The sequence below is a fragment of the Cryptomeria japonica genome, chromosome 1, assembly GCF_030272615.1.
Source record: "Cryptomeria japonica chromosome 1, Sugi_1.0, whole genome shotgun sequence".
NCBI lineage: Eukaryota > Viridiplantae > Streptophyta > Pinopsida > Cupressales > Cupressaceae > Cryptomeria > Cryptomeria japonica.
This window is the reverse complement of record NC_081405.1, coordinates 638,792,636-638,816,278: the sequence shown is the minus strand read 5'-3', so window position 1 is coordinate 638,816,278 and position 23,643 is coordinate 638,792,636. Positions and strand designations below refer to the sequence as shown.

Sequence of the window (23,643 nt, the reverse complement as noted above, 5' to 3'; positions counted from 1 at the left end):
TCTTTGCCTGAAAATCATGGTTTTTTTTCAGACAGCCAATCATGCACCTTCCTTCTGCATGATCGCGGCCCATTCAACCCTTGAAATCGCGATTTTTATCAACTGTAATTTGTGCGATAAGTTTTCAGCGCTTTTTTGGACAATATTTTAACAAAATCGTGGTGTTTTTTTTCAGTTTGCTTCTGGTTTCTGTGCATCTTCTGGTTTGTTCCATGCATTTTGATCCATTCGTGGGTATTTTCACACAATCTGCATCTGTTCTTTACATGCAACTAGGGCAAAATCTGTGTTGGCTTCTCTGCATTTCATGAAGAAGGTTTTCTTTTGCATTGGTTTTTCAGATAAAACCAAGGACACTGGACCATTTTGGTGTGATGTTTTTCAGAAATCGTGATTTTTGTCTAAGTTGAGGTTGTGGGTGTTTTTTGCGACGAATCAAGTTCGAAGGATTTAGGTCGACAAATTATGGTAATCTTGGTCATATCCACAAGTTCTGCAGAACCAGGGAGGATCTCAGCAGGCTCATGTTGCAAAGCATTCTGAGGAGAAGGGGGCAGCCTTCTATGCTTTCATGGCCAAAAGACCCGCAGATTATGTTGAGTCTTCTGTAGGGTAGTTAAAAGGATGACCATTAAGGGAGGGTATTAAAATAATAATGCAGTATCTCTATAATGGTCATCGTAGTTAGTCGTAAAAAAGATCATATCGTAAATTCTTTATAAGGAGCCTTTCGTCTCCTCTTGTAATGAATTGATTTAGTCAATAACATTTACAGACTTGAATTGAAATTTCACATGAGAATTGACAAGCATATTAAAAAAATTCAAATGCTTTCATTCTCAATGTGCATACATATTATATAATAATTATAACCAAATGCCCAAAGGCTCCAAGTTTCAACTATTAAATGACAAAAACATAAAAAATATATGGTTGTCCCTAATCAACAAATGCAACTGGTAGGTCTGTATCAAAATCAAAGCTCAAGTTTGAGTGACTACTAGTATAAGGGGTCGTCCCAAGTAACGAAAACCCAAGTCCCTAAGTCCCCGAAATGTTTTGAGTATAGGGATGGGGGTACCAAGGCAGGGGATGAGTCTCGAGGAAGCTTTACATATAAGTGGTTAGAAGAGACAAAACATCAATTAGTACTTTGCATTATCAACCTAGCTTATACACCCTTCATCTTTGCTCCTCTCAAACATGGAGAAGGTAATTAATAACTCCCTCTTGATTCCTAATGTTGGAAGACAAAAGTATGTATGTCAAAACGGAGAAAAGAAATTGCTTGTTAACCCCTAAATAGTTCAACCCTTTGTGAGTTGCAGGTTCATTTGGGGAAAATTAGGGTTCACCTATTTGTTAACCACTTTACCCCAATCCTCCAAAGGCCATACCTTTTGCATCTAGACTTGAAACTAGGTGTTGTTTTTTTTTAAATTGCACTAATTTTTTAGGGGTATCTAAATATGAAATCAAACATAACTTTTGATTCCATCTTCACATTCAATTTTCACCTACAAAATAACTATAGCTATTACAGTGTTCTATGGGGATGTGACCCCCTAAAATTTGTTGTTTCTTGAGACAAGGACATCCTTGAGACTTGGAGAGACCAAGGATGCATCGCTTCAACGCTTCCCACCACCACTAGCAAGGAGATGTTCCTCAAGATGTTTTTCCCAAATGATGGGGACCCCAATATCCGTATGATGGCTCAAAAACTTCCTTCGGCTCCTCAACTATTCCCAAAACCGTTGATTGTCTCCCATGTCTAAAATGTCAAAAGGTAGTTATTTTTAAAATAGGATTTTTTGAAACTAAAAAAAATCTGTTTTATAGTCCACGATGTCAATCGATTTGTATTTGGGTTTACAGATGGCTTACAATATATGGGACTCCCCATACTCCCAATATGTAGGAGGCACCTAACTGTGCTTCAAATACGAGATGCACATACATTATCCCCTGCAAGATTTGTACTTGTGAACTTTGTTTTAAAAGTACGAAGTCTTTACCATTAGGCCAACTCAGGGGTACCCTAGCCCTAAAGTCGGCCCTACCTACACCCTAGACACTTAAAACATATAAAATGACATCCTACCTTTAGTCCAAATCACTATCAAGTTTCTCATTGCATTGAGCATGAGTGAACTATTAAAGCGAGGTTGCAAGAGAGAGAGCAAGAGCAAGTCTTCATTGATCAACCATTCAACACATTCATCGAACGGTAACCTTCAAGCTGAACCGTGGTTGTTGCTCATACTTTGACATTTGCATGTTCTATTTTCCATGTTCATTTATAAATCTGAAATCAATGATCATATAATTTTGTTGTTTTCAATTTATTGTTTAAAGTTTATATATGAAAATTGATAAAATGTTGGTTTTAGGGTTATTAAACTGCTGTTTTATCTAAAATCAATGATCATATGACAGTTCTCTTTTGTTTTCAATTGGAATAGATTGTGTTTTGCAGCATAAGAGTCTCAACCAGCTCAATATGAGCTCACTCAAATAGCCCCCAATTAGGTCCCCAAACATCTAAACCATATGAAACTATCGGTTGTATCAAAATGATGTGATTTGGAGGGCATCTCCTTGAAGTGGATTTGAAAACTCTAATATTCCAAGACAGAAAGAGATTCATACCACTTGTATAAAGGCATGAGTGAGAGGCATACTTGATGCTAAAGGATGGAGAAAAAAGTGTATTATAGCTCAACTTGGTTTGCACCCAATTTTTAATACAAGAACTTTTGTGCCATTACTTTCCTCTTTGTTGAACCCACTAGATGTTACGAACAATCTTTAGCTAGAAAAGGTCAATTTTGATTGCATTCCAACAAAATTGGATCTAATCATGGCCACAAGGTCAAATATGTGAAAATCAGATTCACTGGTAAAATACTTCATTCATTAATATGAGGAAGAGATACATTAATATACATGACAAAAACACTGTAGCTATTAATTAAACTAACTGCTACTGTAGACATTTTAGATGTGTAACAGCACTAATTTGACCATTAACAGTACATAGAATTATTATTCTAACACCCTCCCTTAATGGTCAATTTGTCACAAACACCAAGTTGCTCCCTGAATTTTTCAAACTTATCCGAGCTCAGAGACTTGGTGAAAATATCCGCAGTCTGATTCTATTGTTGGAACAAACTGCAACTGAACTGATCCGTCTTCTACCAGCTTGCGGATGTAGTGACAATGAGGCTCAACATGCTTGGTACGTTCATGGAAGACTGGATTTTTGGCTAGTTTGAGCACCCCTTGATTATCAGTATACAAGGGAGAAGGACCTACTTGCGGCATCTACATGTCAGAAAGCATCCTTCGAGCCAAACTGCCTCACATGTGGTCTTGATTGTTCCCTGGTATTCAGCTTTGATGGAGGAAAGAGCCACGACCTATTGCTTCTTGCTGCTCCAAGTGACGGCACTAGTACCCAAACTAAATATGTACCCAAAAGTGAATTTTTTGGCATCTACTAATCCTGCCCAATCTGAGTTAGTATAAACAATCAGCTTTGGATCGTTGCACCTGCTATACAGAATGCCATAGTCGGAAGTGCAGTCATGAAGCGAGAGATGTAGCTGACAACAAAATAGATGTCAAGTCTAGTGATAACGAGGTAGATGAGGCTGCCTACTAGTTGCCTGAAATCGGTTTCATCTACTGCAGGTGATTCAGACTAGGCTGATAACTTCGGCCCTTTCTCCATAGGTATGGAAGCAGGTTTACAATCTTGCATTCGAAACTTGTCAAGCAAACTACGAGCATACTTGGACTGTGAGATAAAGATACTGACATTAGTTAGCCACACTTCGACACCTAAGCAATAATGGAGAAGCTCCAAATTTGTCATGTCAAAAGCTTGGCACAAGTCCTGTTTGATGGCTGTAATCAAATGTGTTGAATTGCCAATAATGATCAAGTCATCCACGTACACAACAAGAAAAAGGATATCATCACCTGAGAGTATGACATACAGATTAGTGTCAGAGGGACTGCGCTAAAAACCATGTTCAACCAAATATTGATCAATCTTGAAGTACCAAGCCCGAGGGGCTTGCTTCAAGCCATAGAGGGCTTTTACAAATCTGCAAACCTGATATTCCTTACCAGGAACCTTGAAGCCAGGTGGTTGAGTCATATAAACTTCTTCTTGCAACTCACTGTTGAGGAATGCACTCTTAACATCCATTTGGTGAAGTTTCCATCCAAACTGAGTTGCAATGGCGAGAAGAAGACGAATTGTACTCATCTTGGCAGTAGGAGCAAAAGTCTCCTCGTAGACAATGCCCTCCCGTTGTGTAAAACCCCGAGCAACCAATCTGATCTTGTACTTATCCAAAGTACCATCTGCATCATACTTGACTTTGTAGACCCATTTACAGCTGATAGGTTTCTTCCTAGGAGGCAAATCAGAAAGAACCCAGGTGTTATTCTTCAGAAGACTGTTATTCAGTCTCCATAGCTTGTTCCCACTCAGGAATGCCTTTAACCTCGGAATATGTCTGGGGCTCATGAATGTTGTGGATGTTTGCCATAAGTGCAAAGTTGATTGTATTTTGCTGCTTTCTCTTGCGTTGAACTGATCTATCCTCAAGAAGCTCATCATCATGAAGATCTCCTATTGTCTTGGCCCACCATTTAGGCCTAAGGGAAGAAGTACCAACATCTGGCATTGGAGGAACAACATCCCCTGGAGTTTCCGGAACAAAGTCATCTGGATGCAAATCCTGTGACAAATCAAGTGGTGCAGAATCAATAGATTCCTCATTTTCAGAGTCTGAATGCTCTGAAGCCCTCCCATCATGGGAACCAAGAGGAAGATGAACACCAACATCAGAAGTCTTCATAGACAAAGTCGCAGGACTAGGAGTAGTAGAGGGCATGAATGGACCAGTAGTCTCATCAACCACAACATCACGACTAAAAATGAGACGATCTGTCTCCACATCAATCAACTTGTAGGCCTTGTGGTTGTCGTTGTAACCAGTAAACATAAGTGTTTGGCTCTTTGAATCTAGCTTATTAGCACGTTTGGTGTCTAGAATACATACATGAGTCGTTGAACTGAAGACTTTCAAATGGTCCACTTTAGGCTTGCATCTTGACCAGGCTTCTTCAAGAGTCATCTTCTTGACGGCATGTGTAGGTGACCGATTCAGAAGGTAGATCGCAGTGTAAACTGCTTCAACATTGTGATGCTCTACCATAGAACGAGCCATTTCAATAATGGTGTGATTCCTAAGTTTAAACGACACCATTTTGCTGAGGGGTGTATGGTGTGGTGAGTTGGCATTTAATGCCATGTGTAGCACAAAATGTAGAGAAGTCATTGGAACAAAACTTCCCCCCATTATTTGACCTTAGAGTGACAATCTGAGAATAAGATTCTTTTTCAACTAAGGCCTTGAATTGCTGAAATAAGGCGAACACATCTGATTTATTTTTCAGAAAGTACACCCACATTTTACGACTGAAATCGTCAACAAATAACAAGAAGTACCTGCAACCAGTAACAGATGGAGTGTTCATTGGCTCACATACATCAATGTGAACCAATTGAAGAACCTTGGAGGCTCACCAGGAATCACCATCCGAGAATGGTGTCTGATGCTGCTTTGACAGGGTCCACATACTCCATGATTTTGAGGTTGGATCTCAGGTAAACCAACAACCAAACCCTCCCGATATAATTGAGAGAGATAGTGCATGTTTAAGTGCCCATAACGTTGATGCCAAAGTGTTTTGATGTATGTACTCCGAGCAACCAGAGCGTGCTCTTGAGAATCGCCGGAATCAGAAAGTCTATACAAACTATGATCCTCAAGTCCCATAGCAATTGTAGTACAAGTCTCCCTATCAACAATGTTGCAGATGGATGAACTGAAGACAACATCTAATTGAGGAGAATGCCTCATGATCTGACTAACGAAGAGGAGATTATGTTCTGTGCCTGGAACATAGTAGACATCAAGAAAAATTAAATTTCTACCTCCTGAGTGAATCTGGACAATGCCCTTACCAGCAAACTGTGTACTCTCCTCCTCTGAAGATTACTGAATCTGAGAATTGTTCAAATTTCGTGAACCAATCCCGACAATGAGTAAAATGTCGCAAAGCTCCTGAATCAATATACCATGTAGAAGAGTGTACTGGATCTGTTGTTCTCGTGGCCATAAAAGCATATAAAGCAAATTCTTTCTGCTCAAGTGTTCGGCGACATTTGCTTTTGTTGAGACCCTCCCCGCTTGTTTTGTTTAGAAGCCAAACGAATTCGACACTCGGCCTTCATGTGACCAAACTTATGACAATAATTGCACTGAACATTCTTCTTCTTCTTGCTGTCCTGAGAAGAACCAGAGCCTTTCGGCTAAGAAGATTGAACCTTCCCTTTGTCCTTAGCAGAAGATTTGGCAGAGAACGCTTGCTCGGTGGAGATGGAACTCGTACTGCTTCCAAACTGTTGGCGCCACCGATCTTGCTGTAAAAGTTTGTTACAAAGAACGAAAAACTCCAAATCGACGTCAGTGGAAGTGATATTGAGCGTTTCGATGAAATGCTCATAAGATTTAGGCAAACTCTTCAGAATGATGACGACCATGTCCTCTTCCTCCATTGTGCGACCAATTGCCTCAAGTTGGTCACAAATGTCCTTGATCTTGGTCAAGTGATCTTGCAGAGGTGCCCTTTCGTCCATCATAATCGAAAAGAGCATGCTCTTCAAAAAGAATGCTATGCTCTTGTCAGAGGTTTCACACGGACTCTTCAAATGGTTCCATATCTCCTTCGCAATTTTGTCGAACAATACTTGAGGTAGTTGCTCATCGGTGACAGAGAGTTTAATGAGCATGAGGGCTTCGCGGTTGCACTCATCTCATTTGTCCTAGTCTTTTCCGGCAGTAGTTGGACATTGCGACGTGCCCAAAACAGCTGCATCAAGACATCAATACTCAAAAATGGTCATCATACGCTGCTTCCAAGTGTTGTAGTTGCAACCGTTGAATTTATGGCTGCTTTCGAGCATTATATATGTCAGAGATGCCATCATGTACCTCGAGGTCGAATTGGTGAAGGCACGAATTTGAATGCACAAGTTTTTTTTTTAAATTCTGCAAGTCGAATTCAAAGCCAGAAACTGAAACCCTAGCACAGATTTTGAGGCAAAAAAATTCGGAATACCCAAAAAATTCTTACGAAGACCCGATTAAGGTTTTGAAAAAAAAATCCACCTTGAAACAGAGGGTCAAAACCCTAGGCACGAAAAAAGAACCCAAAAAAACCGAACGACCCAAAAGAGCTCTTAAAAAAACAAGGAATCTGTAATCAGAATAATTTTTCGACTGAAGGGTCAAATACACGGGCTCAAAAACCAAGGCATGGATAATGATGCACCTAGAAAAATCTGAAGGCAACCCAGTTTAGATCTCGAAAAACCTAGGTGACAGATTTCTGTAGAAAATATCTTTTTCACGCAACAAAAAAAAAACCCAAAAAAAAATCCGTTGGGCGCAAGGAAAATCGTAGGTTGAAGTCTCGCCAACAGAAGAAAAAGCGAAAAATCGCATCAGAAAAAGAAAGCGAAATTGCAGTCTGTAAAAAATCACCAAGGTTGCAAAAACTTGCAAACACAGACCCACCAACCAGATCCCACGACCTAACAAGAGCCCACACGAATAGACAAAGGAGCCAGGCACAGAATACCCTAGATTGGGTTTGTGAAAAATTTCGAAAATATTAAAATAGAACAGAATTTTCGAAAAATTCCCTTACCCTAGCGCTTTGATACCATGTGAAAATCAGATTCACTGGTAAAATACTTCATTCATTAATGAGGAAGAGATACATTTATATAAATTACACAAAACACTGTAGCTATTAATTAAACTAACTAATAGCTATTATAGACATTTAAGATGTCTAACAGCATTAATTTGACCATTAACACTACATAGAATTATTATTCTAACAAAATATAGGCAATCAAGAGATTGCTTTCCACAATTTTGTTAAACGAAGTAAACTTCCTTCCTAAAGAAAATGATTCAGTGAAGCTCAAGTTGCCAAGAACTTTAGAAACCATCTCTTGCAACTTGCCACAATGAAGATCATTGTTTCTCAAGCAGGAGAGATTGATCTAGAAACATCTATAAGTTTTGATCAACTCAGAATGTAATGGCATGAATCCAACATCTATGAACTTATATAGAACTCAAACTCACTACTCAAAATTTTAAAATATTATTATTTGGGTTGCTTCGAATTCAAGAATTAATCGGCCTCATTAAATCTTTTTGACTTTTATTGGAACATTTAAAATGAAATATCAAAAGGCTTCATTGCAGATTCTGCACATTTGTAGCAATCAGCCAGTACAGGAGTAAATAGAATGATCCCAAGATACTATGCTTGCTAAGTGATGGCAGACCTACACCTTACCCTTGGAACTCTCCATCTCTATAGCATATGAAAGTTTGTTTTGTAAGGTGACATCCAAAAGCTTGTGTATTGAAAGCTTTGCTCCTTGCAGTTCATAAATGCTAGTCCTTTCCAGTTCATTAAGATATTTAGATGCACATATCATACGGTAATCATCTAATGTACAAATAGATGCAGAAATACATACAACAATTTATACAATTTGTTGATGCTATCCTTTATACATTTTCATACATTATATTTTCATACATTGTATTGAAAACTTTGCTCCTTGCAGTTCATAAATGCTAGTCCTTTCCAGTTCATTAAGATATTTAGATGCACATATAATCGGTAATCATCTAATGTACAGATAGATGCAGAAATACATACAACTATTTATACAATTCGTTGATGCTATCCTTTATATATTTCCATACATTGTATCTGACAATCTGGAATCTGCGTAAGGATGCTCCACATTATATATGAAGATGCAAATGATCAATATGATTATTGAGATAATTAGAATTTTTGGAACTCCTAATGAGTTAAGTCATGCATCTGTTTGTTCTTAATGACTATTCAGATAATTGCAATTTTTATTATCCATATTCTTCTGTATGGATTGTATGTGATGTCCCCTTCTAGTTGACATCTGTCAGCTGCGTAGATTAGCCTATCACTGACCCTCGTAGGCTGATGAGGTTGGGTAGAGGGTCCTCCAGAGTTTGATTCACCTTCTTCAGAGCAAGCACTCCAGGTCTGGTTTTCGTTTGAGGTCTCCAGGACTCCGTTTGAGATACTTTCTATTTTTAGCAATCCTGCTATTTAAAGCCAGTAGGTTGGGCAAGGACAGATTATGGTTTAGCAGTCTCCAGTTCAAACGGAAGGCATTTCTGATGAATACTTAGAGAGATATTAATATTTAATTATTTTAATTAAATATTAAATGGCGAACTTTAATGTTTTAATGTTTTAAAAGTCACTTTAAGTTATAACGTAAGTGAGGGTCTATTTCTCATCAAATGGGGCCAGCTTTATATTAAATGGAAAAATGATTTATTTTTTGACACTTCAATAGTCAAAAATAAATAATAAAAGTTAAAACATTATTAAAGGCCAAATCGCACCTTTCTTGGGAATCGTGCCAACCCTAAATGGAGATGATTAAAAAAGATTTTAGGTCTTCTTTCATTATGCTGAGTTTTGGATAATTTGCTTTGGAGCTCTGAGAGGAGTTTTGGCCTAGGGTTTCAACAGAAGATTCTTCTGCAGTGATCAAAGGTATCGGTACAGGAAAACGTGGGATTCTTGTGCAACAGCGTCAGAGGTTGTGAAATATCAACCAATCTTGCTCTTTCAGTTGGTTTTATCCAAAAACCAAGATTGGACAGATTGGAAAAGGGTTTATTATTTTTTATGCAAAAGATTGATTGCAGCCGCAGAGTCAGAACAGAGGCAGGAATAAGTGTGTGACAGATGGGGGTTTTGTGCATGTACAGCTTGCTGGTCTGCCGTACCTTTCTTCCTTGAAAGGGTACGATTTTTGCTGAGGAGTCCAAAAATTCTGAAACAAATGCCAAAAGGGACGCCTTGCCAATGTCTTTCCATCGGGCTAACATGCGAGTATTTCGGGTCAGTTTAAAATAAATTGCAGCTTGCTGTCATAAAATCTGTGTATGACCAGCAATAGGAAAATAAGGGTTTTAACAGAGTATAATAGTATTTATTAGTTCTTCTCTAACTTCTTGTTATTTTTTATTTGAGTATTAATAAATGATGAATGGATACAATGAGGGTGTGATCAGTGTTGTTGAATATAAATTGATTTCCAGCAAATACCATTAGTTGCTTTTTGTACTTAAGATTGTCAAAATTCTATTTGCTGTCATTATTTGCAAAGAATATACTTGAAACGCAACAGGTTCAGCAAAACGTTAGTTGTCTCAGTCGAGGGCCTTTTGAGGTTCTTACAGTGGTATTAGAGCTAAATCCTGCCATCCTAAGGGTTTAGCAATTACATGCAGTCGCAGGAAACGGGTTCACACAGGTATTACACACGCAGGAGTCTTAACAGGCAATCAGATACCATGGGTGAAAGGCATATAGGCAACCCAACCAGAGGTCACAGAGCTGAGAATGAGGAGACGAGAATTTTTTAGGACTATGGCTATGGGGCAGCAGCAGGTTGCTCAGGCTTTACAGGCACTCACCACCATGATGGAGCGTATGAATCCTCCAAACCGAAACAATCAAAAACCAGAGGACAATAGGAGTGTAGCCAATATTCCTAGACCTCACAGGGTAGCTACACGTACAGTTGACAGGCCTGCAAGGCCTAATTTCTTGGCAAAAGAACCTAAGGATGTTGCCAAAGCTGAGGCAGAGCCTGTCTTTGTTGATAATGTTATGACAGTACATGATGAGTGGAGTCTTCTTCCACCTGATGTGAGGCAAAATTTGAATTTCGATCAGTTCATGAGGCAAAAACGGTAGGTAGAGAGAAACAGGCAAGAGAGGAGGCCTCGGTTCCAACATAGAGATCTTGAGTTTGCCACAAGCAAGCTCACTCTACCTTATTATGATGGCAGCGGTGCAGTTATAGCTAGATCTTGAATCCATAAACTGGATACATACTTCACACTGAGACCCATGATTGAAAGGGATGCAATTAAGTTTGCAACCTTACACTTGGACGGTACTGCACATGAGTGGTGGCATAATGGACTCATCAGTCTCCAACATGATGAGATTACCACCTACCAGGAGTTCACTGATTTGTTAGTAGAGAGGTTTGATAAAAAAGACCCCGAGTCATACTTCCGGGAGTTAGCACAGCTGAAACAAACAGGGAACTTGGAGGTGTATGTTTCCGAGTTTTTGAAGTTGTCATGCATGGTGAATAACATGTCAAATCAGCGATTAGTAGTTTTGTTTATAGAGGAACTCATGGAGCCTTTGAGAGGCTGGGTAAAGGCATTTGATCCCCCAACACTTCTACTCGCCATTAAAAAGGCACGGAGTATGGATGTGACAGCCACTCAAAATAAATTTGGGACAAAAGGGTCAACATCTTTCAAAGATAATAGGAATTTCAGCAAAGGGAAAGAAAAATCAGACTTTAGAAATGATTACAAGCCAAAGCCAGCAGCCCCTCCCTTAGTCGAGAGACACTTAACGATCTAAGGCAAAAGAAACTCTGTTTTTATTGCAAAGGTCCATTTGATGCCAACCATGACTGTCCTTTGAGGCCTACGGGCAGGGCAAACAGAGTAATGTGGGCATATTATGAAGATTCTGAATCTGATCATGAAGGTCAGCCTGCTGGTTATATGAGAATTTAGAGGCTAAAGATGACACACAGGGTCCTCCGAGACCTGACAAAATGGATGCAAAAGGTGATGAGCACCTTAAGGAGGCACTTCTCACGAGTATTCAGCAGGAAGGGTCATTTAGAATGAGAGGAGTACTTGCTGGTCAGAAAGTTATTACACTGCTGGATACCGGAGCCACACATAACTTTATTGATGCCAGGTTGGTGGAGAAGAGAGGAATCCAAACAAAGGAGTTTGAGGGCATTCGTGTGAGGGTGGCAGATGGTTACACTTTAAAGTGTAATAGGATGATTACACAACTCCCATTACGTGTAAACAATTATGAATTCAAGACTGATTTCTATGTGGTTCAGATGGGAGACACAGATTTGGTCCTTGGTATGAAGTGGTTGCATGAACTAGGCAAGTTTACACTTGACTTGCAAGGGATGGAGATGTCTTCACCATTGACGAGAAAACACATGTGCTGAAAGCGATTAAGGACAGCAATTTCAGAATGATTACACTCAGGCGGATGGAGAGGCTTGTACGCCATGATCAGACTGAGTGGGCAGCAGAGTGTATGATCATGCCCATACAGCAGGATGCTCAAAAAGTTGAATATCCTCCTGACATTCAGATACTGAGAACCAAACATAGCAAGGTTTTCAGTGACATACCATCAGGGAGGCCACCAGATAGGGGTTTTGAACACATCATTGAGCTAAAGGAGGGAGCGAAGCCAATGATGATTACTCCATATAGACATCCGGAGCGCCTGAAAGATGAAATAGAGAAAACCATACACGAGCTTTTGGTCATGGGACATATTCGGCCTAGTAAGTCCCACTTTGCTTCTTCAGTTGTTTTGGTAAAGAAGAAGGATGGCACTTTGCAGATGTGTATTGATTACAGGGTCCTTAATAAGCGGATGATCAAAAACAAATATCCCATTCCGCGTATTGATGAGCTCATAAATGAATTACATGGGGCCTATTATTTTTCAAAGATTGATTTGAGATCAGGCTATCACCAGATCAGTGTTCGTGAGCAGGATATTGAGAAGACTGCTTTTCGTTGTCATTATGGACATTTTGAGTTTGTGGTTATGCCATTTGGGCTAACCAATGCTCCTGCTACTTTCCAGTCCACAATGAACAAAGTCTTCAGACATCAGTTGAGGAAATCAGTATTGGTGTTCTTTGATGATATACTGGTTTACAGTCGTACTTGGGAGGAGCACCTCAGTCACTTAGATACAGTTCTGAGCATTTTGAGCAGGGAGTCCTTGTATGCCAAGGAATCCAAATGTGACCTTGGAATGACTGAGTTATTGTACTTGGGCCATATTATCAGTGCAGAGGGAGTGCGGATGGATCTCGAGAAGATCTGTGCTATTGTAGATTGGCCTACTCCAGTGAATCTCACTCAGTTGCATGGGTTCTTGGGCCTATGTGGTTTCTACCGCCGTTTTGTTAACGGTTATTCACGCCATGCGGCACCTTTGATAGATTTGATGAAAAAGGGTGCCTTCTTATGGACTCCTGAGGCCCTGGAGTGTTTTGAGAGGTTCAAGGAGCTCATGACTTCATGTCCAGTACTTGCTACACCTGACTTCTCGAAGTCATTTGAGTTACAATGTGATGCCTTTGGTGAGGGCATGGGGGCGGTGCTTATGCAGGACAAACACCCTATTGCTTATGAAAGTAGGAAACTCCGTGGACCTGAGCGAATTTACAACATTTATGATAAGGAAATGTTGGCCATAATGCATGCACTGGCCAAGTTTAGACAGTACTTAGTGGGCAGCAAGTTCTGCATTAAGACTGACCACAATAGTTTGAGACATTTCCTTGGGCAGCGTGACTTAAACGACAGGCAACAAAAGTGGGTATGCAAACTTCAGGCTTACAACTTTGATATTTCCTATATCAAAGGCACACAGAATGTAGTTGCAGATGCCTTGTCACGTCATCCCCACCTGAATTTTATGGTCTAGATAGCAGAGGATTGGCGGCATATTATAGTGGCAGAGTACGCCAAAGATAGCTGGGCTGCAGGTGTGATAGAAGGGTCAGTAATGGACAGCAGGTATACAATTGTAAATGAATTGATCATTTACAAGGGGAGAGTGTACTTGATCCCAGGATCGGAGTTGAGGAGTAGGGTACTGCGGTTTTGTCATGATGAACCAATAGCAGGACATCCCAGGTTTTTCAAAACCTACAGATAGGTTCGTGAGCGCTTCACGTGGAAACGACTCAAGGCGGATGTTCTACAGTATGTTAGAGAGTGCCCTGTTTGTCAGCAGAATAAACAGGAGCATACATACCCTGTTGGTTTACTTCAGCCACTTCCAGAATTCCAATTCCTGACAAGAAGTGGGAATGTTTGTCTATGGATTTCATCACAGGGTTATCGAGAGCACAGGGACGTGATTGCATATTTGTGGTTGTGGATTGTTTGACGAAGTATGCTCACTTCTATCCAATCACCACCACTTATTCAGCTATTCAGGTAGCAGAGTTATTCTTCAGAAAGGTATAAAGATTACATGGGTTGCCTCGGACTATTGTCAGTGATAGGGACACGCGGTTTTTGAGCCACTTTTGGCAGGAGCTTTTCAGACTCTGTGGGGACCGAGCTTACACCGAGCACCAGTTCCCAGCCTCAAACTGATGGCCAGACTGAGATAGTTAACAAATGGGTGGAGGGATACCTCAGAAACTATATTTCAGGGCAGCAAAAGGCGTGGGTGAAGTGGATTTACCTCTGTGAGTACTGTTACAATACCACTCACCACATGTCCATTCAGATGACTCCATTTACAGCACTGTACGGGTATGAACCTCCCAGTCTCATTGACTTATTGCTGAGTGATAGTAGGGTGCCTAGTGCAGGAGACATGTTACAGGAGAGTCAGGGCATTGTGAAGACTCTTAAGGAAAATATAGCCAAGGCACAAAATCAACAAAAACAATATGCTGATCAGAAGAGGACAAAAAGGTCATTTGAGGTAGGAGACATGGTGTATTTAATGTTGCAGCCTTATCGACAATCTACTCTCAGGAGGAGTGGAGCAGAGAAGCTCAAGCCTCGATATTATGGCCCTTTTAGAGCAACCCGGCGTATAGGTGAGGTGGCTTATGAGTTGGATTTACCGACAGATAGCAGAGTACACAATGTGTTTCATGTGTCACATCTCAAAAAGGCGTTGGGACACCGTATTGTTCCTTCCACGGTCTTACCACCCCTGGACGATGAGGGGAAGTTGATACTCGTACCTGAGGCTATCATTGAGTTCAGGGAGAGGAATTTCAGGAGACGAACTATCACAGAATACCTGGTGAAATGGAAAGATTTGCCGATAGAGGATGCTACTTGGAAAAGCGAGGAAATTTTACAGCATCCGGAGTTGAGATTGCTTGAGGACAAGCAATTTCAGGAGGGGCGGACTGTGATGTCCCCTTCTAGTTGACATCTGTCAGCTGAGTAGATTAGCCTATCACAACCCTCGTAGGCTGATGAGGTTGGGTAGAGGGTCCTCTAGAGTTTGATTCACCTTCTTCAGAGCGAGCACTACAGGTCTGGTTTTCGTTTGAGGTCTCCAGGACTCCGTTTGAGATACTTTCTATTTTTAGCAGTCCTGCTATTTAAAGCCAGTAGGTTGGGCAAGGACAGATTATGGTTTAGCAGTCTCCAGTTTAGACGGAAGGCATTTCTGATGAATACTTAGAGAGATATTAATATTTAATTATTTTAATTAAATATTAAATGGCGAACTTTAATGTTTTAATGTTTTAAAAGTCACTTTAAGTTATAACGTAAGTGAGGGTCTATTTCTCATCAGATGGGGCCAGTTTTATATTAAATGGAAAAAAGATTTTTTTTTGACACTTCAATAGTCAAAAATAAATAATAAAAGTTAAAACATTATTAAAGGCCAAATCGCACCTTTCTTGGGAATCGCGCCAACCCTAAATGGAGATGATTAAAGAAGATTTTAGGTCTTCTTTCATTATGCTGAGTTTTGGATAATTTGCTTTGGAGCTCTGAGAGGAGTTTTGGCCTAAGGTTTCAGCAGAAGATTCTTCTGCAGTGATCAGAGGTATCGGTACAGGAAAACGTGGGATTCTTGTGCAACAGCATCAGAGGTTGTGAAATATCAACTGATCTTGCTCTTTCAGTTGGTTTTATCCAAAAACCAAGATTGGACAAATTGGAAAGGGGTTTATTAATTTTTATGCAAAAGATTGATTGCAGCCACAGAGTCAGAACAGAGGCAGGAATAAGTGTGTGACAAATGGGGATTTTGTGCATGTATAGCTTGCCGGTCTGCCGTACCTTTCTTCCTTGAAAGAGTACAATTTTTGCTGAGGAGTCGTCCAAAAATTTTGAAACAAATGCTAGAAGGGACGCCTTGCCAATGTCTTTCCATCGGGCTAACATGCGAGTATTTCGGGTCAGTTTAAAATAAATTGCAGCTTGCTGTCATAAAATCTGTGTATGACCAGCAATAGGAAAATAAGGGTTTTAACAGAATATAATGGTATTTATCAGTTCTTCTCTAGCTGCTTGTTATTTTTTATTTCAGTATTAATAAATGATGAACGGATACAATGAGGGTGTGATCAGTGTTGTTGAATATAAATTGATTTCCAGCAAATACCATTAGTTGCTTTTTGTGCTTAAGATTGTCAAAATTCTATTTGCTGTCATTATTTGCAAAGAATATACTAGAAACGCAACAGGTTCAGCAAAACGTTAGTTGTCTCAGTCGAGGGCCTTTTGAGGTTCTTACATTGTACAATTTTGCATAAGCCCGTGTATCATATGGTAGATTTTTCAAAATGTTGTGGTGGGACTTAAATCATTGTTTATCGGTGTTTTTTATTAAAATATAGGATCTTATATGTCAATTTGCAAGGAATATATTTGCAATATCTATGTGATAGCTAAATTTTCAAGGAAATATTTATGTTGTGGTTATAACCAAAGAAGCAATAATCGGCGACCAGCCACGATTAATCACGACTAATCGGGAATCAGTAGCTCTGTCAATTTTTCCCCCCAATCAGCAATAAAAATCGTTGACCATTAATCGCGACTAATCAAGAATCAGTAGCTTTATCGATTTTCCCCCCAATTAAAATCGACAAAAACATGCAAAAATCGCAGATTAAAATGCGAGAAAATCGTGTCAACCAAAAAAATTTCTAAAGCCTAAAAACAACCTGCGAAAATGTGCGAAAATGTCTATAAAGTAACACAAAAAATGTAGGAGTTGCAGAAAGAATGTGGTTGAAGAGCCTGAAAATTGCGGGTAGCTTCGTGTTGCAGCGCGACGGTGAAGAGCAAACATGAAGCGCAACAGTGAGGGGAAGCTGCAGCCCAACAAGTTTAGCTTCTAATTTTATTCTCTTTTTAAAATAAAATTTAATATTTTTATAAATTGCGTTTTACATGATTTGTTTTTTTATTTTATTTTTATTCAATATTAAAGTTTTAATGTTAGAAAATATTTAAATCAAATTTTTAATTATAATACATTTATAATTTAATATGTCAATTTTAATATATTTTTTATTTATATAGTAATAATATTTAAATTAAGATTTTAAACATATCTATATTACCTTTTTTAAATTTATTATAATGTTTGCAAATAGTAAATAGTATTTGTTATTTAATTTATTACTTATATAATTATATTTAATATAAAATAAAATTATATAGGCGAATTTAATAATGAATTTCTTTTCCGAATTTTTCTCCTTGTCAAAATTCATCCGAATTTTATTGTTGGCGAACAAGAATTCAAACTCGAATCTTGTGACATAGGGTGGGGGTTTGTTGGCATTCTGCTGGTTGCAAGTCGAGGGCACCTATAATACAGATGCAAAAGCATATGGATTTCAAAGAATCGATGTTGTTCAATTAATCAAGGAGACAAAGCTCCTTTAAATAGAGTTACAAGGAGGATGTTTCTAAAAGAAACAATCGTTAACTAGAGGCGAAATTAGAAACAACTTAAATGACCATTAATAACACAAAGAGAAAGATATTATTCTAATACCCTCCCTTAATGGTCGTCGTTCTAATTACCAAGGGAAATAACAGAGAAGGTTGCCCCCTTCTTCTCAGAACATGTTGCAACAGACGACAAGAGCCTGCCACTAACTCTACCACTTGAGATGAGTCTGCCACCAACCCTCCCAGAAACTGCAAAACTTCTGGAGATACCCAAAACAACACCAACCATCCAACCTGATGTTGAAGAGTTGTTCCTCCCTGTAACTAGAGACACACCAAGAACAGTTGTCACGATTTTGAGGAAAAAATCGACAAACCCTCCAAACTATTGCAGATGAGCAAGATGCCCGAAAATAGACTGCAAAAAAGAGACTAGTGCAGATGTTCACACAACAACTCCATGTGCGACTAACAACAAACTACAGCAAAGTACAATTTTTGAGGAAAAAATCATAAACCCTCATGATTTTTTTTTTACAGGGACAAAATATTTAAAAACCCACAGATAATTTTTAGGACAAAATTATTAAAACCCACAGATTTTTTTAAGGGAAAAAATATTAAAACCCATCAAAATTTTTTTTAGGTAAAAAAGTAATAAAAACTGAAACAAACATCAATGCCCATAAGCCATCTTCACGTTTTTTGAGGCACGAAAAACGAGGTACTGAGAAGATGCTAAGTGCACAAAACCTGACTGCCTTCCAACATCAAGTTGGTCAATGACGCCATCTTGCACGTTTCCCAATGCACGAAAAAACTGAGAAGAGGCGTTGGCACAGAATTCAAAAAATTTGAATCCCAATGCAGAAACAAAGGCAGATGCAGGTACAGACTTCAAAAAAATGAAGTACGATGGGCACGAATTTCAAGAAAAAAATTCCAATTGACCCAGAAAAATCCGAAGACAACCCAGAAATCCTTGCGAAAAACCCAGAACGAATCTACTGTCAAAATCTGGATCCACTGGCTCGAAAATCAAGGCACCCAAAAAATTCTGACGATGACCCAGTTGAGGTCTCAAAAAACCCACCACGAATCTATACTCAGAAAAAAATTTCGACTGAATCTGGAGGGTCAAAACCCTAGCCGAAAATGCAGATTTTCGTACAAAAATGGCAGAAAAAAATCTGCAGGCGGGGAAAAAACGCGTCGCGTGGTTGCGCGAAATGCAGGAGAGACAGGTCACAGGAGAGGGCAGAAAATAGCCAGAAAACCCTAGTAGTGCAGCCAAAACGAACTGCAATTTCGAATAAACAAAGAAATTTTTCAAAAAAAAAACTGTTAAAAATTCATGACGAATTTTTAATTGAAAAATTATTTCGAAATTAACCAAGGCTGCTTTGATACCATAATACAGATGCAAAAGCATATGGATTTCAAAGAATCGATGTTGTTCAATTAATCAAGGAGATAAAGCTCCTTTAAATAGAGTTACAAGGACGATGTTTCTAAAAGAAACAATCGTTAACTAGAGGCGAAATTAGAAACAACTTAAATGACCATTAATAACACAGAGAAAGATATTATTCTAATAACCTACTTATTTTTTCACCAAATACCGCAAAAGCATTATTCAGGTTTTTATATTTTTCACCTGCTGCTACATGTTTCTAATCACACTGATCTTGAACAATATTTTAATTGACATTTTGACATCCATCACCATCTAGATATTGTTTATGTTGTGGTATGTTTTGTGCAATGCAATTCTACAATTCATGTGTTGAAGTGTCTATTTTATATGCCTGCAATATCTCTATGCTATGGAAATGCCCTTAAATATATAAAAAAAATAGTTTTTATTGTTTTTTTACAATTTCTTACGTTTTTTTGTAAATCCGATTTTTTCCTGTAATTTTGTTTTGCCGATTAATTCCCCAAACGATTAATGCGTCATTGGACTTATAACAGCTTGAATGATGTCAAATTACAATATGACTTGCAAAGGATGAAAAAATAATTCTACATAAATTCAAGAATGAAACCTGTAAGGAATGATGTCAAATTACAATGGCTTGGAAAGTATGAAGAAAAATTCTAGAAATGAATTAAAAAACGAAACCTGTAAGGAATACAAGCGAGTATCAGTCTCAACGTCAAAGACAGTAACTGCATTCTCTGTGGCAGCAGCAAGGTACTGCCCAACTTGAGGTTGAAATCTCAGCTGTGTTGAGCCACCCTGCTCCAACAAATGAATCCAGTGAACAAGGTTGTAATAACAAATTCACAAAGTAGAGAAAATACATAATTATCAACTTTTTCCATGTACATGTAGAGCTAGACAAAACTTACCTTGGAAACTTTTGTGCAAGCACCTTGGCTTATACTCCAGTAGCGGATTTCAGAGTCTTCATCACAAGAGCAGAGAAGATCCCCATTACTCGGATGAAAATCTACTGAGTTGACAGAGGCTGAATGCCCGGTGAAAGACCTTAGGGAGTAAGTAGTCTGCCCAAGAAATTGAAATACAGGTGAACAAATTGAACTTCTAATATCCAAATTATTGCACTCAAGATGACCATTAGAATCAGGAAATTTGTAGAACAGAAAATCATTCAACACTTATCAAAAACAGAATAAAGCAAATGGTATAACATGTATAACATCCCCCTCTTGATATGTCTTATAGAATCAGGAAATTTGTAGAGCAGAAAATCATTCAGCACTTATCAAAAACAGAATAATGCAAATGGTATAACATCCCCCTCTTGATATGTATTATAGATGGACTGCAAAATCTGCTTCAAATTGATACGACTGAAACGCTAAAAGACAGAACATGCAAATCCTACCTAACTTCTAATTTGTACTAGTTAGGAGCTGAGAATCACATACCATTAACACTGTCTGATACTTGCACCAACAAAAAAATATACTTGCTAAAAGATACTAAATTAATAACATTGAACTACCAATATTTGTAATGTTGAATGGCTTGTGAAGAAAAGATGCTGCCTAGCCAAGGGTTATGTTCCTGGGATCATAAAACCTAGTTATAAATGCAGCAGTTATCACTAGATATAAAAAAAATATGCCCAAAGGATTATTCAGTATAATACATTCTAGCTTTCCCTATATGTTATATATTTTAGCAAGGCTCGGTCACATAAAATCTAAATTTCAATGCAGATTTAATGAAAAAAACAATCTCCCACCCAAAAACACATAGCATGCCCAGCACCTAATGTAAGATGAATCATCATTATTAAGGCATTCTCGCTAACAATGCACCCAGGCAGACAAATCAGGATAAAAAATGCCAAAATTTAGGACAAAAGAGAGGACTGCCAGTTCCTCTAAGTTGGAAAAGAAAGTTTGCATTCATGAGCATGCTTCTCTATAGATAGTTGATCAAGTTGGGTACAGTTTAGGATTTCCAAGTTTTTGGGGTCTTTCTTATTTCAATATTCTTCTTTTGTTTTATAGGCGCTCAGTTTTTTATGACACAATTGTAAGCTCAGCAAACCAGCTACATCTCAGCTATCGCAAATACAGCCTAGAACCTTATGATAGTAGTACATGACCTATGAAGCCCAAGATTTTCACACCCTGGTTGAAAGCACAAACCCAAGAGAAACTGGAGACAGGGCCATATAAATTAGAATTTGAATTTCAGTCAAAAGATTCCCTTAAAGGTGTTGGTCTAGCCTACAAAATCAGAATATAATTTCTCAAATGCAATAAAATCCTTTCATACATAATCTTGGAGATGGCTGACTCGGGTTAAATTGATGATTAGTCAGCAGCCCCTCCAAGCAAGCCAACCATCCACCATGACACCATATTAATGCAATGCACAGAACTGCATTTAGCATATTATAATATCTTACAGCCAGAGAACACAATAAAAGGAAATGGGAGATCCGTAATCTTCTGGTTGCTTTGCAAATCTTGGACTGAGATGCCCCTATAAGAGCTTTGCTATTCTTAGAGGTGGAATGGTAAACGAATTTTACCAGAACATAAATAAGTCATAGAAGATAAGGGAATAGGACAATTGGCATTCTTCTCATATATATATCATTTGATTTATGTAAGTCAAAACTTTGTGACTCTTATTCATTAAAATGCTTCACATCATTTCTAGGTCAGGAAAACCAATAATGACAATGAATTTTGAACCATTTTATCACAAAATGACTTCATGGAAAGGAGTGGTTACCTTGTCAGCTTCCCATACTTTGACAGTCTTATCAAAGGATGCTGAAGCCAGACAATTTGGATTCGGGCTGAACCTAACATCAGTAATAAAATGAGTGTGTTCTGTAAATGTGCTTTTAAGCTTCATGGTCTCCACATTCCATAAAACAGCCTGCAAGTGGTTAAGCACATATATTATTCATGGAGACTTGTAACATACATGATAATGATACAGAAGGTGTATCGTAGACAATTGTTACAGCAGCTAGTAAGTACTATGAGCCAAAATCATCTAAGCATTCCTGAAAACTGAAAATAACCAACTTCTTACCTTCTTATCATGCCCAGCACTTGCCAGCCACTTGCCATCTGGTGAGAAATGACAGCAAACGACTTTATTTGTGCTTGGAAGTAAGTTACCTACTTCCTTGAAAGAAAACCCTGAAACAAATTCCAAATAAATTTTAGCTCCTACATATCTTTCATTCTCATAGAACCTGGCAACTGTTAACCTAAACAACAATTTGAAAATTTCGCAGAGAAAATACCAATATCATAGATTAAATATATGTTCATATTTTAGGTTCACAATGAGATCATTTAAAGTGAACACATCAAGCTCTAGTTGCATCTACCCTTTGAACTAGTCATTTGATTCTTCATTGTATCTGAGACTCCTTCTCTTTTTTCTCCTTCATCAGGTAAAAAATATGATTCTATGTTTTCATCAAGGGCACAGTCCTCAAAATGCATATCCACCTGAATGAGAATGAATTATTGTGTTTTATTAAATCACTGTAAATAGATCATAATACAGAATCAAGTGAAATTGGATCCTAATGACACTGCTAGTACTGAAGGTAGTAGGCCCTAACCATCTGATTTGATGGCGAAGCAAGTCCACCTGTCCCATCAGATCCATGCATCATTAAATTCTTGGATGCACTGTTGCTCTGCTGTAAGGTGCTAGCCATGGACATCATATCTCCAGGTGTGTGGGCTGATGGTGTTGAAGGCACTGAATTCGCTGAAGGACCAGGAGTATTACCAGTTCCAGTGCTATTTGCTGCTCCTGAAGAAGATGCGTGCTTCCGTTTTTTTCCAAACTGAATATTTAAGATAATTTATTTGTTATCAGAGACTAATAAATACTACATGGATTCAAAAAGAGAAAAGAAAAAAAGCAACATTGTGGCTCTTACAAGTTTTTCTCTACAATACTGAATGTAACACGCAATATGCAAATTGAAATACTTTTTATGAACTACGTGAGAAAATAAACAAGAATTGTGTCTATAAAACAACAAACTTAAATGTTTCTATTCTACTGTTGATCTTTCCAAAGAAATTACCTGTTGATGTGATTCTTGATGTTGTTGCTGTTGCTGTAGTTGTTGCTGCTGCTGCTGCTGTAGATTACGCTGAGATAACAACAACGGCTGCTGTTGCTGCATCATATGGACCATCTTAATCTAATTTAAGCAAAAGTTGACAAAGTTATATATACAAATAACACAAAAATAAAGGCCTCCAAAGGTTTATTACAGAAAAAGACTAACACCATAATTGCAAATACAGGTGGAATTACTCTGTCCAAAGCAACCTCTGATCCCAAGGAAAATGAGGAACTTGCTAAGTTATCTAGTTAATTGATCCAACTCTTACGTTTTTCATTTTTTATTCTAATAATATTGGCTTGTAATCT

The 23,643-nt window shown here is 38.4% G+C and overlaps 1 protein-coding gene across 7 annotated transcripts in view; it reads right to left on the bottom strand.

The window, feature by feature from the left end:
* The window catches only part of LOC131042480 (transcriptional corepressor LEUNIG), a 52,040-nt gene that overhangs the window by 5,543 nt on the left and 22,854 nt on the right, over positions 1-23,643 (bottom strand). For 6 of the 7 annotated variants that reach the window (XM_057975781.2, XM_057975782.2, XM_057975780.2 and 3 more), the window contains 7 exons: positions 23,291-23,410; positions 22,814-23,044; positions 22,574-22,697; positions 22,270-22,379; positions 21,961-22,110; positions 20,091-20,246; positions 19,861-19,977 (listed from right to left, as the gene is read on the bottom strand). In XM_057975781.2, the coding sequence (XP_057831764.2) occupies positions 19,861-19,977; positions 20,091-20,246; positions 21,961-22,110; positions 22,270-22,379; positions 22,574-22,697; positions 22,814-23,044; positions 23,291-23,410 (1,008 nt within the window). The remainder of the gene's footprint in view (positions 1-19,860; positions 19,978-20,090; positions 20,247-21,960; positions 22,111-22,269; positions 22,380-22,573; positions 22,698-22,813; positions 23,045-23,290; positions 23,411-23,643) is intronic. The other variant, XM_057975784.2, reaches the window with a different exon arrangement.